Below are 17,342 nucleotides of genomic sequence, written 5' to 3'. Positions count from 1 at the left end.
CCGGAAACATCAGAGGAATGTATGATGGCATGAAGAGAGCTTTTGGGCCAGCCATCAAGAAGATCGCCCCCCCCACCCCTCAAATCTAAATCAGGGGACACAATCACTGACCAACGCAAGCAAATGGACCGCTGGGTTGAGCACTACCTAGAACTGTACTCCAGGGAGAATGTTGTCACTGAGACTGCCCTCAATGCAGCCCAGTCTCTGCCAGTCATGGATGAGCTGGACGTACAGCCAACAAAATCGGAACTCAGTGATGCCATTGATTCTCTAGCCAGCGGAAAAGTCCCTGGGAAGGACGGAATTTTCTCTGAAATAATCAAGAGTACGAAGCCTGCCATACTCTCAGCACTCTACGAACTGCTTTGCCTGTGCTGGGACGAGGGAACAGTACCACAGGACATGCGCGATGCCAATATCATCATCCTCCATAAAAACAAAGGTGACCGCGGTGACTGAAACAACTATCGTGGAATCTCCCAGCTCAGCATAGTGGGGAAAGTCTTCGCTCGAGTCTCTTTAAACAGGCTCCAGAAGCTGGCCGAGCGTGTCTACCCTGAGGCACAGTGTGGCTTTCGAGCAGAGAGATCGACCATTGACATGCTGTTCTCCCTTCGTCAGCTACAGGAGAAATGCCGCAAACAACAGATGCCCCTCTACATTGCTTTCATTGATCACACCAAAGCCTTTGACCTCGTCATCAGACGTGGTCTCTTCAGACTAATAGAAAAGATCGGATGTCCACCAAAGCTACTAAGTATCATCACCTCATTCCATGACGATATGAAAGGCACAATTCAGCATAGCAGCGCCTCATCAGACCCCTTTCCTATCCTGAGTGGCGTGAAACAGGGCTGTGTTCTCGCACCCACACTGTTAGGGATTTTCTTCTCCCTGCTGCTCTCACAAGCGTTCAAGTTTTCAGAAGAAGGAATTTTCCTCCACACAAGATCAGATGGCAAATTGTTCAACCTTGCCCGCCTAAGAGTGAAGTCCAAAGTATGGAAAGTCCTCATCAGGGAACTCCTCTTTGCTGACGATGCTGCATTGACATCTCACACTGAAGAGTGTCTGCAGAGTCTCATCGACAGGTTTGCGGCTGCCTGCAACGAATTTGGCCTAACCATCAGCCTCAAGAAAACAAACATCATGGGACAGGACGTCAGAAATGCTCCATCCATCAATATCGGTGACCACACTCTGGAAGTGGTTCAAGAGTTCACCTACCTAGGCTCAACTATCACCAGTAACCTGTCTCTCGATGCAGAAATCAACAAGCGCATGGGAAAGGCTTCCACTGCTATGTCCAGACTGGACAAGAGAGTGTGGGAAAATGGCGCACTGACACGGAACACAAAAGTCCGAGTGCATCAAGCCTGTGTCCTCAGTACCTTGCTCTACGGCAGCGAGGCTTGGACAAAGTATGTCAGCCAAGAGCGATGTCTCAATTCATTCCATCTTCGCTGCCTCCGGAGAATACTTGGCATCAGGTGGCAGGACCGCATCTCCAACACAGAAGTCCTCGAGGCGGCCAACATCCCCAGCTTATACACACTACTGAGTCAGCGGCACTTGAGATGGAATGAGATGTGAGCCGCATGGAAGATGGCAGGATCTCCAAGGACACATTATACAGCGAGCTCGCCACTGGTATCAGACCTACCGGCCGTCCATGTCTCCGCTTTAAAGACATCTGCAAACGCGTCATGAAGTCCTGTGACATTGATCACAAGTCGTGGGAGTCAGTTGCCAGCGATCGCCAGAGCTGGCGGGCAGCCATAAAGGCGGGGCTCAAGTGTGGCGAGTCGCAGAGACTTAGCAGTTGGCAGGAAAAAAGACAGAAGCGCAAGGGGAGAGCCAACTGTGTAACAGCCCCGACAACCAATTTTTTCTGCAGCACCTGTGGAAGAGTCTGTCACTCCAGTATTGGCCTTTCTCGCCACTCCAGGTGCTGCTTCACAAACCACTGACCACCTCCAGGCGCTTACCCGTTGTCTCCCGAGACAAGGAGGCCAAAGAAGAAGAAGAGAAGAAGGAGTCACATATAGGCCAGACCTGGTAAAGATGGCAGGCTTTCCTCCCTGAAGGACATTCATGAACCAGTTGGGTGTTTACAACAATCCAACTGCTCCCTGTGTTTTGAAAATCTAAACGTAGAGTTTCATCTAACCATTCAAAATAATTATTCAGAAAAGAATGTAACAGAATTAAAGTAATTATTTCCTTTAGTGCATTTTTACGAGGTGGGTGATGAACTAAACAGTACCACTGTTGCACTCTCTTGAGTACACATTTAATCTGTACATCTGCCTTTTCCAATAAATTCTGCAAAAGTAAAATCTAACTTTGGAGTGTAATTATAGTGATAAAACTGGGAGATCACTGTGAAATTCTTCAATATACTGTGAAGAGGAATAACAAGAGTAATCTTTATTAATTCATTCATTATATTTACATAAGATCATAGAAACATAGAAAATAGGAGCAGGAGTAGGCTATTAGGCCCTTCGAGTCTGCTCTGCCATTCATTATGATCATAGCTGATCATCCAACTCAGTAACCTGTTCCCGCTTTTCCCCCATATCCTTTGGTACCTTTCGCCCCAAGAGCTCTATCTAACTCCTTCTTGAAAACATACAAATTTTTGGCCTCAACTGCTTTCTGTGGTAGCGAATTCCCTGGGTATCACTCCCTTTGTGAAGAAATTTCTCCTCATCTTAGTCCTGAAAGGTTTACCCCGCATCCTTCGACTATGACCCCTGGTTCTGGACTCCCCCACCATCGGGAACATCATTCCTGCATCTACCCTGTCAAATCCTGTCAGAATTTTATAGGTTTCTATGAGATCCCTCCTCACTCTTCTGAACTCCCTCAAAATAAAAATATAATCCAATGAAATAGATTTTGTTGATATCTTTTAGACTATATAAAATGCTGTTGAAGTCTGAAATGATGCAAGCGGTTCAGTTAATAATGAACTCTTAATGACCTGCAGGGTGTGCTGACCTCCTGTCCCTTGATACCATGCTACCTATGGAAAGAAAACGCCAGGGTTATATTCATGAACTGATTCAGACTGAAGAGAGGTACATGGATGATTTGCAGCTGGTTTTAGAGGTAAGGACGAGCAGAACTGAATGACTAATATATTTTATAAAAATTAAATAAAGAAGCGGGCTGATGCTTCAGTACGTTGTTCCACAGCTGTGGTGAGGGTCAAGTTCAGTTTCCTTATGTTGGTGCTGCTGATTTCAACCATACTACTGTGAGAACATGCCAAGTAATGGACAGACACTACTACTAGGGGGAAGCAACAAAAGGAAGGAAAAATGAGAGAGTTATCACTGGCTTGTCTGCAGCAGCTTAAAACTGCAATGTGAGAAGCCGGGGAACAGCTCACTGTCAGCTGAGGATGGTTGGCACCTTTCATCGACGAGATGATGAACAGCTGAGAATGGTACACAAATAGAGGGATTTCATACCGGAGCTACGGATCAGTGGATGGGGTAGCTGTTGAACAGGCAGATACCGAGTGCAGAGTGTCTGTAAGGAAGGTTAGACAGTTGACAGGGCAAAGTTGCAGCCAGTATGATGGGTTGAAGTGTGTCTATTTTAACGCAAGAAGTGTCAGGAATAAGGGTGATGAACTTAGAGCATGGATCAGTACTTGGAGCTACGATGTTGTGGCCATTACGGAGACGTGGATATCACGGGGGCAGGAATGGATGTTGGATGTTCCGGGGTTTAGATGTTTCAAAAGGAATAGAGTGGGAGGTAAAAGAGGTGGGGGAGTGGCATTGCTAATCAGGGATAGTATCACATCTGCAGAAAGGGAGGTCGTCGAGGAGGGTTTGTCTACTGAGTCATTGTGGGTGGAAGTCAGAAACAGGAAAGGAGCAGTCACTTTGTTGGGAGTTTTCTATAGACCCCCCAATAGCAACAGAGACATGGAGGAACAGATTGGGAGGCAGATTTTGGAAAGGTGCGGAAGTAACAGGGTTGTTGTCATGGGTGACTTCAACTTCCCTAATATTGATTGGAACCTCCTTAGTGCAAATAGTTTGGATGGAGCAGTTTTTGTCAGGTGTGTCCAGGAAGGTATCCTGACTCAATATGTAGATAGGCGGACTAGAGGGGAGACTATGTTGGACTTGGTGCTTGGCAACGTACCAGGCCAGGAGGCAGATCTATCGGTGGGAGAGCATTTCGGTGATAGTGTTCACAACTCCCTGACCTTTACTATAGTCATGGAAAGGGACAGGAGCAGACGGGATGGGAAAATTTTTAATTGGGGGAGGGGGAATTACAATGCTATTAGGCAGGAACTGGGGAGCATAAATTGGGAACAGATATTCTCGGAAATGCACGACAGAAATGTGGAGGTTGTTTAGGGAGCACTTGCTGCGACTGCTGGATAGGTTTGTCCCGATGAGGCAGGGAAGGGATGGTAGGGTGAAGGAACCTTGGATGACAAGAGATGTGGAACAGCTAGTCAAGAGGAAGAAGGAAGCTTACTTAAGGTTGAGGAAGCAAGGATCAGACAGGGCTCTAGAGGGTTACAAAGTAGCCAGGAAGGAACTGAAGAATGGACTTAGGAGAGCTAGAAGGGGACATGAAAAAGTCTTGGCTGGTAGGATTAAGGAAAATCCCAAGGCGTTCTACACTTATGTGAGGAGCAAGAGGATGGCCAGAGTGAGGGTAGGGCCGATCAGGGATAGTGGAGGGAACTTGTGCCTGGAGTCGGAGGAGGTAGGGGAGGTCCTAAATGAATACTTTGCTTCAGTATTCACTAGTGAGAGGGACCTGGTCGTTTGTGAGGACAGCGTGAAACAGGCTGATATGCTTGAACAGGTTGAGGTTAAGAGGGAGGATGTGCTGGAAATTTTGAATGATATGAGGACAGATAAGTCCCCGGGGCCAGACGGGATATACCCAAGGATATTACGGGAAGCGAGGGAAGAGATTGTTGCGCCTTTGGCGATGATCATTGCGTCTTCACTGTCCACTGGAGTAGTGCCGGATGATTGGAGGGTGGCAAATGTTGTTCCCTTGTTCAAGAAAGGGAATAGGGATAACCCTGGGAGTTATAGACCAGTCAGTCTTACGTCGGTAGTGGGCAAATTATTGGAGAGGATTCTGAGAGACAGGATTTATGATTATTTGGAAAAGCATAGTTTGATTAGAGACAGTCAGCATGGCTTTGTGAGGGGCAGGTCATGCCTCACAAGCCTTATTGAATTCTTTGAAGATGTAAGAAACACGTTGATGAAGGAAGAGCAGTGGATGTGGTGTATATGTATTTTAGCAAGGCATTTGATAAGGTTCCCCATGGTAGGCTCATTCAGAAAGTAAGGAGGCATGGGATACAGGGAAAGTTGGCTGTCTGGATACAGAATTGGCTGGCCCATAGAAGACAGAGGGTGGTAGTAGATGGAAAGTATTCAGCCTGGAGCTCGGTGACCAGTGGTGTTCCGCAGGGATCTGTTCTGGGACCTCTGCTCTTTGTGATTTTTATAAATGACTTGGATGAGGAAGTGGAAGGCTGGGTTAGCAAGTTTGCCGATGACACGAAGGTTGCTGGAGTTGTGGATAGTGTGGAAGGCTGTTGTCGGTTGCAACGGGACGTTGACAGGATGCAGAGCTGGGCTGAGAAGTGGCAGATGGAGTTCAACCTGGAAAAGTGTGAAGTGATTCATTTTGGAAGGTCGAATTTGAATGCAGAATACAGGCTTAAAGACAGGATTCTTGGTAGTGTGGAGGAACAGAGGGATCTTGGGGTCCATGTCCATAGATCGCTCAAAGTTGCCACCCAAGTTGATAGGGTTGTTAAGAAGGCGTATGGTGTGTTGGCTTTCATTAACAGGGGGATTGAGTTTAAGAGCCGCGAGGTTATGCTGCAGCTCTATAAAGCCCTGGTTAGGATATTGGAATATTGTGTTCAGTTCTGGTTGCCTCATTATAGGAAGGATGTGGAAGCTTTAGAGAGGGTGCAGAGGAGATTTACCAGGATGCTGCCTGGACTGGAGGGCATGTCCTACGAAGAAAGATTGAGGGAGCTGGGGCTTTTCTCATTGGAGCGAAGAAGGATGAGAGGTGACTTGATAGAGGGGTACAAGATGATGAGAGGCATAGATAGAGTGGATAGCCAGAGACTTTTTCCCAGGGTGGAAAGGGCTATCACCAGGGGGCATAATTTTAAGGTGATTGGAGGAAGGTTTCAGGGAGATGTCAGAGGTAGGTTCTTTACACACAGAGAGTGATGGGTGCGTGGAATGCACTGCCAGCGGTAGTAGTAGAAGCAGATACATTAGGGGCATTTAGCGACTCTTGGATAGGTACATGGATGATAGTGGAATGAAGGTAGTTAGTTTGATCCTAGAGTAGGTTAAAGGTTCGGCACAACATCGTGGGCCGAAGGGCCTGTACTGTGCTGTACTGTTCTATGTTCTAACATAATTTATTAAAGCAATTGAATAGAGGAATGAATTGAAGTACCTCGTGCATTGTCATATAATTTTGCAATCAAACCCCATTCTTACTACACAGTCTGGGTTTACACAAAATTGTTGATATTATTGTGGTATCTTGAAATGCAAACCAAAATTCTGATTTTTTTTGGGGGGGGTGGGGGTGGGGTCAGGGTTGTGGGGTGGAATGGGAATGGTCATCAGCTCTTATTTACAGAAAGAAATGAAGAGTTACATGATCAAAGGGAAATTTGATCTCTGAAAATTAAACTTTTTGCTTGTACGCTTGAAATATGTACTTGTGTGTTCTGTTATGCAGGTTTTTCAGAAACAGATGGCTGAATCCCGGATTATGACAGAATTTGAGCTGGGAACAATCTTTGTGAACTGGAAAGAACTCATTATGTCCAACACCAAGCTGTTTAAGTAAGCGTGCCTGTTTTTTGGGCTGGGAAGCCTTGTCTTGTTCGAGTCTTGTAAAAGTGGCCTCTTTTTTGTTTTGGGGTGTGTTCTTCGGGGTAGAATCACCAATATTTTGCTAATCAGTGCAACAGCTGTTTCATGCTATTAGAAATGTTGGCCTGGAGTTTCTGCTTTGGGTGCATTCGGTGACCCGGGCACAAGTTGTGCCTAAACCTGCGCTGGTTTAGATTTTAAAAATCTCCACATTCGGCTCAACTAACACAATTGGGCAGTGTTTTAGAACGTAATTCAAAAAGAAATTTACTTAAGAAAATATTCCTTGATATATTCAAGAGTGATAACTTGTCACAGTTTAATTTATACTGCTGAAAATAGGTTTATTACAAAAAAATAAGCATTTTAATCAGTGTGTGACCCGATTTTAAATAATTGAAAATACCTTTTAAAAAAAAAACACAACTAATTTCTAGTTATATTTGGGGTACAGTAGCCCGTTTCATTGTAAATTGATGAAGAATTATATTCAAAAACATTTAAAACGTGCCTATTAATGTCCTTGCAGTAAGAATAAAGCTTTATTTTACAAGTCACCTGAAAGGCCCGCACACAGGCATAATTATCTGAAACTTGCCATGGTGATTAATTTAATGGGGGTCGTGGACAGGGCTGGCTTCTAACGTGATGATTTTTAAACTAATGCAAAATATATAGGAATTAGATTTGCACTGGACATAGCAGTTGGGGGTGTTTAAATTAGTCTCTGTGTGCTGGACTGAGGGAGCGTGGGCAGAGTAGGAAATCAGCAAAGGTACCCAGTGATGGAAGTTGCACCTGTATGAAGATTGGGTAAGAACAGAGTTTGGGCTTAAGGGTGCTGTCCTCAAAGTGGAATAGCGTGATGGACAAGCTGCGAGAGGCTAGAGTTTAACATCAGCACGGCTTCTGCCTTGGGCGCAGTTGGATAGGAATTTCTTATAATCCAATTGTGTGAAGTGATTAAGTGTTAATGAGAATTCAAGCCAACACTACATTTTTAAGTTAGGCATAGAGGATTTATATTGCAAAGAGTTATCATGATATGCATGGAGTACAATATGAGGGCATCATGATTCACAACATATTCAGGGGCAGCACATTTGCACTGAGTGCCAGAAAATCACGGGCTGGATTTTCGGGCCCTGCCAAGATCAGGAATGGAGGTGGACGGAGCCATCCGGTGTGCAGGTTTCCCGACCCTGTTCCTGGTATTGCCGAGTGGGTTTAGGGCCAACAGGGGTCCCCTACTGCCAAGAGGCAGGCAGTCAATTAGGCTCATTAAGAGCCTTGTTAAAGGTAAGTTAAGGAGACTGACTGGGATTTTCCAGTCAGCACCTAGTGTTCTGATGCATTGGTTGTGATGGGGTGGTTTAACTGCCTGGAAGCAGGCGCCCAGCAGCAGGCTGGGGTGCCAGCGCTCCAGGCAGGCCTACAGGCCCTCCCTGCCTGCCTGGGTGGGTGTGTAGCCAAAGGCCACCCTGTAGAGGGACTCCCCCCATCAGCCCATCCTGACTGATTTCTCTATTTTTAATTTTCTTTTTAAAAAGAGGCTAAGGGGACACTGTCCTCAGTTGCAGCTGGATGCTCCTCTGAAGCTGGAAGGCCTCTGATTGGCCCTCTAGCTTCGCGAGCCCACCTGCCACCTTTAATTGGACAGGGAACCTGTCTCCATGACAATTAAGGGGGAGCCCCAGTTATAATCCCAATGAGTGACTGGCTCCTCACGGGTAGATTCAGGACCTGGAAACAGACCCGGCTCCTGTTTCCCACCCCTAAAGTGAAAATTCAGCCCCACATATCTGGAGTGGAGGATCTTTGTGCTTGAGCAGCATTTGGCCACACTCTGCAGTACAGAGAGGATGAGAGGTTCTGGATCATACTCTTCAGAATGTGGTCACCCCACAGCCTAGATTTTATTTTGTGTAAGAACTCCTCATAATGTTTCTGCTTCATTTACTTTGGGTTATATGTGACAAATGCCTGACTTACATTATTGTTGATTCTAGGGCTTTGCGTGTGAGGAAGAAGACTGGTGGGGAGAAGATGCCAGTGCAGATGATTGGGGACATCCTGGCAACAGAGCTGTCACACATGCAAGCCTACATCCGGTTTTGCAGTTGTCAGCTAAATGGAGCAGCTATACTTCAGCAGAAAACTGACGAAGAACCAGAATTTAAAGATTATCTGAAGGTATGGAAAAAAGATTTTTCTTTGGTCTTTGTAAAATATTTCATATAGTTGAGCTTTGTAAGCCTATTCCTTGTTCTGTTTTACCATCCTATATTAAAGTTGAAATTTTGGCCATGTAAGGCTGGGAGAGTACGTAAGTCTTGAGAGAGTATGCTTGCTTTCTTACCGATGATCAGTTTATGAAGTTCAAAGCTAGAAAGTTGATATAATAACAAAATACAGTGAATGCAGTAGAACTGAAATGAAAACAGTAAATGATGGAAAAGCTGAACAGGTCAGGCAGCATCTGTGGAGAGAGAAACAGAGTTAACGTTTAAGGTCAATAAACTTTCATCAGAACTGGAAAAGTTAGAAATGTGTTAGATTTTAAACAGGTGAAATGGGGGAGGGTGGAAAAAGAACAAAAGGGAAGGTCTGATAGGGCGGAAGACTGGAGATGCTAAATGACAAAAGAGTTGGTGCAGAACCAAAGGGAGTGAAATGGGACAAGTAAAGAAACAAAAGATGTGTCCAGAGGAGGTGTGAAAGCTGATATCCTTGTTTGTCTTCCGTTTGGAAGATGTTGTTATATTGAAGGCCTTTCAATTAAATTATACGAAATGTATCATGCCTTTAAACCTTCATCATATTTTATGACAAGATAAACGATATGACTTTTCAAGGTATTTGGTTGGATTCCTAATCCCTCCTCAGGCAGAATTTCCTAAAATTGGTGCAGTGGGGCCTCATCTACTAAATCAATGTCACTGTCTTTCCAGTTTTACATAAAAGGAGTAGACCATATTATTGTTTTATCATTTTTGAGAAATCAAGCTGTTTCTTAGTTTATTCCTGAAACATAGCAGATCAGAAAGGTGAGAAAAATCTCACCAAGATCAGTCAAGTGCTTAAGGTAACCAAATTGCCAGGGACTTAGAAGCTAATTTAGATCTAGACATTTTGGGCTGTTCAAAGTCTTTGTTTATTCCTCTTGATATAAAAGCTATGAGGTAAGCATATATGTATATGAAAAATGTGGGTGATTATGCAGAAATGAGGCTGAACTGGAAGGTTTTAAAATTCCTGGCCCTTGGTTCTTACTACTAGTTCTTACTACAAGAAATCTTTGACTGAGTTTATTGGATTTGATCATTTCAGCTGTACGGCAACTGCAATGCAAAGCTGGAACCATTAGAGCATTGAAACTTGTTAAGTTCGTTCTTAAATCCAGTTCTTAAATCTGGTAGAGGAAAAATTAATATTTAGAATTTGGTTCAGTTTAAGAATAAGATTTACTTGGCTGACAAGATTACATCAGGCTGCTGGCTATCCTTAATTTATCAGTGATCTATTCATTCCTTCCCAGTCTGTTCAATGCTAGTTTTGATGAAAATGATGGTAAAACTCAAGTGTGAAGATTACACCAATTGTGAAAGGCATTCAACCAAGATGACCTTTGAGGCTCCTGAAATTGTTGACCAATCTATTTCCTGTTTTATTCTGTCTTTCTAAATATTCCTTTTCCCACAGAATGGCACAGAAATGACACTTACCTATGTTATGTGCTGCTCTGTACTATGCATATGCATGGTAGAAATCAGCTCCAGTAACATACATGCACAGAAAGGCTGAAAGCAAGTACATGTCAAGCATGCTTTAGCAGTAGTGCAGGTGCTCTGAAGAAAAGAAGCATACTAAAACTATTCAGAATCCAGGCCTGCTGCTTGAAAGACGCAGAAGTTAAGCAAGAAAAAGTAGAGAGACTTATTTTTCTTATTAACTCTGTTTATTGTCCTGTTCAGAGTCAGATAGAAAAGCAATTCATTTATTTGAAATGATTATTCACAGCAGTACTCAAATTCAAAAAGGTTTGAAGTTTTCTGAAAAATCACTGTTACTTTCCAGAGTGACAAAGCACAGCTTGGATATCATCGCATAAGTAGGCACCAGTTTCTGTGGTATTTTCGATGATATGGCAGTTTTCCTCCTTTCCCTCTGCTCTTGAAAACATAACGTTTTTGCTGGGCTGTGAAGTGGGCATCCTCTGGAACCCATTCAATTATGTATGAGTCAAACTCGCTAAGCCATCAGAGAAGATCAAAAATTAAACCTTGAATATTAACGGAACATGAAGATGTCAGTTCACTCTGTTTCAGAGCAAGAGTTGGGGCTTGGGTGTAAGAAGGGTTAAGGTGATGGAGTAAGTGAATTTGATGTAAGATAGTGGGATGGATGGAGCTGGAGAATGGGATATTGCTGGACAACAGGGTGAAAGGCTGAGTAATAGTAGTAACCAAAGATTGAAAGGCAGAGCCCTTCTGTGCTGCAACTGCATCCATGTACAAATTCCATTCCTAATGTTTCCTCAATGTTAGCTCAAGAGTAAAAACAGCTTAAAATCTTGGATAGTCTCCAATGGTCTATGTAATTAGACAGAAATACTATTGTATTGGTAAGTTTAATCACTTTCTTTTAGGTACGGTCCTAGAGGAGGTGTTTTCTGTAGATAATTTGGCCATATTATACCGAATCTTATCTTCACTCCAAACCTTCAAGCACGGATTACTCGATGAGGATCAGGAATAGGATTTCTCTTTGGGTGCTGAGGCCTATTCTGGCACTTGTGCAGCTATCTGGTTGAGATCAACAATTTTAACATAGGGCAAGGCTTGAATCTGGGATCTTTCTAATCTGTGTTCCTGACAGATGATGCATTTAGAGTCATTATGAACAGAAGGCCATTCGACTCCTCGAATCCATGCTGGCTCTCTGTAGAGAAATCCAGTTGGGCCCATTCTCTGCTCTATCACCGTAGCCCTGCAAGTTTATATCCCTCAAGCAGCCATCCAATTTCATTTTGAAATCATGTATCATCTCAACTTCCACTAACTGTGAAAATCTGAAGCCCTCCCTCCTGCACCATACCTCAAGCCATGCATTGATCCTCCCTATCTTCCTATTTCTGCTATTGCTACTGCGTGGCACTGGGAATAATCCAGAGATTACTACCATCAAGGTCCTACTTTTTAACTCCTCACTAGCTCCTGAAAGTCTGACTGTCGGACCTCAATACCCGCTCTCTCTATTTCATTGGTACCGATGTGTACCATAACTTCTGGCTCACTCCCATCCCCCTGCAGAATATTCTGCATCCTCTCCATGATGTCCTTTATCCTGGCACCAGGGAGGAAACATACCATGTGGGACTCACGATAACAGTTACAGAAATGCTTATCTGTCCCCCTGACTATGGAATCTCCTATAACAACTGCATTTCTGAACTTTGCTGGTGTCATGGTTTGGACTGCACTTCTTCAAGGTGTCGTCACTCCCAGCATTCTCCAAAGCTGAGTACTGGTTTGAGAGTGGCACAGAACCTGAAGACTCCTGCACTGCCTGCCTCTTCCGGATGAGCATCCATCTACTATTCCGAACTCACTGCCTGTGGGATGACTGCCTCCTGGAACGTACAATCCCAGAAACACTCATTCTCCCTGATACTCCACAGTGATTCCAGCTGCCCCATAAACTTGGAAATCCTGAACTCGAGCTGAGGCAGCTGGAGACACTTCCTACACATGTTTTGCTGCAAGACACATGAAGTATCCTGAAGTTCCCACATGGCGCAGGAATTGCAAGCAATAGGTCTCAGCTGCTCATCCATGATTTAAGAAAAAAAATCTGTATTCCCCCTTTTAGAATCTGGTTAGTACCTTGTGTAAGCTATTAATTTTAACTAATGCCTCGAGACTTGCTGTGTGATAATACTTATTATTAATTCACTTACTGTTATATTAACTAGATTGAAAGTTTTAATTTCCCTAATTTAAATCCGAATTTACACACATGCCCCTGTTTAGAGAGCGGAAAAGAGAAATATTCACCAGACAATCACTTACCTGCTTTCCTGTGACATTGCACTTGGATTTTTTTTTTTCTTTTTTTCCAGACGTGGTCTCTGTCTCCCGCTGACTCCCCACTGCCACTTTTAACTGTGGGTCTCTGGCACTGTTCTCTCTCAGGCTCGCTCACTCTCTCTAACCTCATGGCCCGGCATATCCCCCACTCTACCATTACCATCAAGCCAGGAGACCAACCCTGGTTCAATGAAGAGTGCAGGAGGGCATGCCAGGAGCAGCACCAGGCAGACCTCAAAATGAGGTGTCAACCTGGTGAAGCTACAACACAGGACTACTTGCATGCCAAATTGCGTAAGCAGCATGCGATAGACAGAGCTAAGCGATCCCATAACCAACGGATCAGATCTAAGCTCTGCCGTCCTGCCACATCCAGCTGTGAATGGTGGTGGACAATTAAACAACTAACTGGAAGAGGTGGCTCCACAAATATCCCCATCCTTAATGATGGGGGAGCCCAGCACATCAGTGCGAAAGATAAGGCTGAAGCATTTGCAACAATCTTCAGCCAGAACTGCCGAGTTGATGATCCATCTTGGCCTCCTCCTGACGTCCCCAGCATCACAGATGCCAGACTTCAGCCAATTTGATTCACTCCGCGTGATATCAAGAAACGACTGAAGGCACTGGATACTACAAAAGCTATGGGCCCTGACAATATTCCGGCAATAGTACTGAAGACTTGTGCTCCAGAACTTGCCGCGCCCCTAGCCAAGCTGTTCCACTACAGCTACAACACTGTCATCGACCAGCAATGTGGAAAATTGCCCAGGTATGTCCTGTACACAAAAAGCAGGACAAGTCCAACCCGGTCAATTACCGCCCCATCAGCCTACTCTCAATTATCAGTAAGGTGATGGAAGGTGTCATCAACATTGTATCAAGCAGCACTTGCTTAGCAATAACCTGCTCAGTGATGCTCAGTTTGGGTTCCGCCAGGGCCACTCAGCTCCTGACCTCATTACAGCCTTGGTTCAAACGTGGACAAAAAAGCTGAACTCAAGAGGTGAGAGTGATTGCCCTTGACATCAAGGCAGCATTTGACCGAGTATGGCATCAAGGAGCCCTAGCAAAACTGAGGTCAATGGGAATCGGGGAAAACACTCCGCTGGCTGGAGTCATACCTAGCACAAAGGAAGATGGTTGTGGTTGTTGGAGGTCAATCATCTGAGCTCCAGGACATCACTGCAGGAGTTCCTCAGGGTAGTGTCCTAGGCCCAACCATCTTCAGCTGCTTCATCAATGACCTACCTTCAATCATAAGGTCAGAGGTGGGGAAGTTCACTGATGATTGCACAATGTTTAGCACCATTCGTGACTCCTCAGATACTGAAGCAGTCCGTGTACAAATGCAGCAAGAACCTGGACAATATCCAGGCTTGGGCTGATAAGTGGCCAGTAACATTCGCGCCACACAAGTGCCAGGCAATGACCATCTCCAACAAGAGAAAATCTAACCATCTCCCCTTGGCATTCAACGGCATTACCATCGCTGAATCCCCCACTATCAACATCTTAGGGGCTACCATTGACCAGAAACTGAACTGGAGTGGCCATATAAATACCATGGCTGCAAGAGCAGGTCAGAGGCTAGGAATCCAGAGGCGCATAACTCACCTCCTGACTCCCTAAAACCTGTCCACCATCTACAAGGCACAAGTCAGAAGTGTGATGGAATACTCTCCACTTGCCTGGATGGGTGCTGCTCCAACAACACTCAAGAGGCTCGACACCATCCAGGACAAAGCAGCCCGCTTGATTGGCACCCCATCTGCAAACATTCACTCCCTCCACCTCCGACACACAGTGGCAGCAGTGTGTACCATCTACAAGATGCAATGCAGCAAGGCTCCTGAGACAGCACCTTCCAAACCCGCGACCTCTACCAACTAGAAGGACAAGGGCAACAAACACCACCACCTGCAAGTTCCCCTCCAAGTCACACACCATCCTGACTTGGAACTATATCGGCATTCCTTCACTGTCACTGGGTCAAAATCCTGGAACTCCCTTCCTAACAGCCTTGTGGGTATACCTACCCCAAATGGACTGCAGCGGTTCAAGAAGGCAGCTCACCACCACCTTCTCAAGGGCAATAAATGCTGGCCGAGCCAGTGACGCCCACATCCCTGAATGAATAAAAAAAAAATTGTCATTGAATCATCAGGGGAACATTCTCTTTATAATTTTTCCAACCATTTGTACAGTAATGTGAGCTAACACCACAGTCAGTAATTTGTGCATATACTCCATGGAGAAAAAAATGACGAGATAGTTTTATTTTTCCTGCTTTCTTCCCTCTCCACTCCTCCTAATGGCATCAACTCTTTGCTGAGGGCTGATTCTATTGTATTTTCCAGTATCATGCTCACGCAGCCAATATTTATGAATAGAGGCATAACATCTAAGTCGAATCCTGTCTTCAACATCCATGAACCTGGACTTTGTAGTGAGATTAGGAATGATTAGCCTGGCTGATTTGTCGCATGTCCCTGTCTATCACACAACAATGTTGAGGCAAAAATGAGTGCTCCTACCTCCACACTAACTGTGATCAGATAATTCAGCACAGAACTGACAATCCATCTGTGCGCTGCATAAACTCACTTGTTCATCAGGAAAGCTTACAAGGCAATTATTAATGTGGCACAAATCATTTCTAATGCACTATCAGTCTATTCTAAATATATGTATGTCTGATAAACCCATAAAAGTTTACAGATCAGAGGAAAAGACATTCAGCCTATCATGTCTATGCCAGCTACAGCAATCCAAAACCAACCTCTCCCTCATGCTATCCCAGTAGCCCTGTGTACCTTACTTAATTTCAAATAGTTATTCATTTTTCGGATGTAATGTTTTCTGCTACAACCACTCCCTGTGGTAAAACATTCAATGCTCCAACAACTCTGTGTCCGAAGAGAAAACCCCTAATTTCTTCCTTCATTCTCTTTGTCATAATTCTGTATTGCTGACCCCTTCTGTCTGATTCCCCAACCAGAAAATGTAGTATTTCCCTATACATTCTAACCACATCATAATTTTAATCTCATCAGCCTTCTCTGCTCCAGTGGAAATATGACCATACAAATTAGGAGCAGAAGTAGGCCATTCAGTCCATCAAACCTGCTCCGCCATTTCATAAGATCATGGCTGATCTGTTTCTGTCTTGAATTCCACACTCTCATCTACCCCTGATAATCTTTGATTCTCTTGCCTAACAGGAATATATCTACCTCCGCCTTAAAAATATTCAATGACCCCCACCTCCATCACCTTCTGAGGCAAAGAGTTCCAAAGTCGCACGACCCTCTGTGAGAAAAATAATTCTCCTCGTCTCGGTTCTAAAAGGGCGACCCCTAATTTTATAACAGTGCCCCCTAGTTCTGGACTCACCCACAAGAGGAAACATCCTTTCCACATCCACCCTGTCAAGACTGTTCAGGATCTTTATATACTTCAATCAAGTGTCCCCTCACTCTTCTAAACTCCAATGAAAACAAGCTCAGTCTGTCCAGCCTTTCCTCATAAGACAACCGGCTCATTCCATGTATCAATCTAGTAAACCTCCTCTGAACCGCCTCCAACACATTCTTCCTTAAATAAGGAGACCAAAACTGCACACAGTATTTGAGATGTGGTCTCACCAAAGCCCTGTATAACTGAAGCATAATATCCTTACTTTTATTTTCAGTTCCTCCTGTAATAAAGGATAGCATTCCATTAGCATTCTTTATTACTTGCTGTACCTGCATACTAACCTTTTGTGACTCCTGCACTAGAATACCTGGATCCCTCTGCACCTCAGAATTATTCAGTCGTTCCCTATTTAAGAAATACTCTGCTTTTTTTATTCTTCCTGCCAAAATGAACAACTTCACATTTTTCCACATTATACTCCATGTGCCAGATTTTTGCCTACTCACTCAACCTATCTATATCAGTCTGCAACCTCCTTATGTCCTCTTAATGCCAAAAGGATCAAGGGTTATTTGGGGAGAAAGCGGGAACAAGGTTCTGAATTAGACAATCAGCCATGATCGTTTTTGAATGGCAGAGCAGGCCCGTAGGGCCGAATGGCCTCTTCCTGCTCCTATTTTCTATGTTTCACAACATAGTTTCCTACCAATCTTTGTTTCATCTGCAAATTTAGCTACCATGGCCATTGCTCCCCTCGTCTAAGTCATTGATATAAATTGTAAAAAGTTGAGGCCCCAGCACAAACCCCTGCGGGAATCCACTCGTCATATCCTGCCAATCAGAAAAGGACCCATTTATGCATACTCTGTTTTCTGCCAGCCAGCCAATCTTCTATCCATGCTAATAT

At 44.4% G+C, this 17,342-nt stretch overlaps 1 protein-coding gene across 1 annotated transcript in view; it reads left to right on the top strand.

Annotated features, from left to right (window-relative positions):
- LOC137358614 (intersectin-2-like) overlaps window positions 1-17,342 on the top strand; it is a 113,072-nt gene that overhangs the window by 62,964 nt on the left and 32,766 nt on the right. Inside the window, exons 16-18 of the mRNA XM_068024686.1 lie at window positions 2,999-3,120; window positions 6,790-6,896; window positions 8,936-9,119. Of these exons, the coding sequence (XP_067880787.1) occupies window positions 2,999-3,120; window positions 6,790-6,896; window positions 8,936-9,119 (413 nt within the window). The remainder of the gene's footprint in view (window positions 1-2,998; window positions 3,121-6,789; window positions 6,897-8,935; window positions 9,120-17,342) is intronic.

This window comes from Heterodontus francisci, chromosome 3 (genome assembly GCF_036365525.1).
Source record: "Heterodontus francisci isolate sHetFra1 chromosome 3, sHetFra1.hap1, whole genome shotgun sequence".
Taxonomy (NCBI): Eukaryota; Metazoa; Chordata; class Chondrichthyes; order Heterodontiformes; family Heterodontidae; genus Heterodontus; species Heterodontus francisci.
Note: the sequence above shows the minus strand (reverse complement) of the source record. Positions and strands in the feature narration are given on the sequence as shown.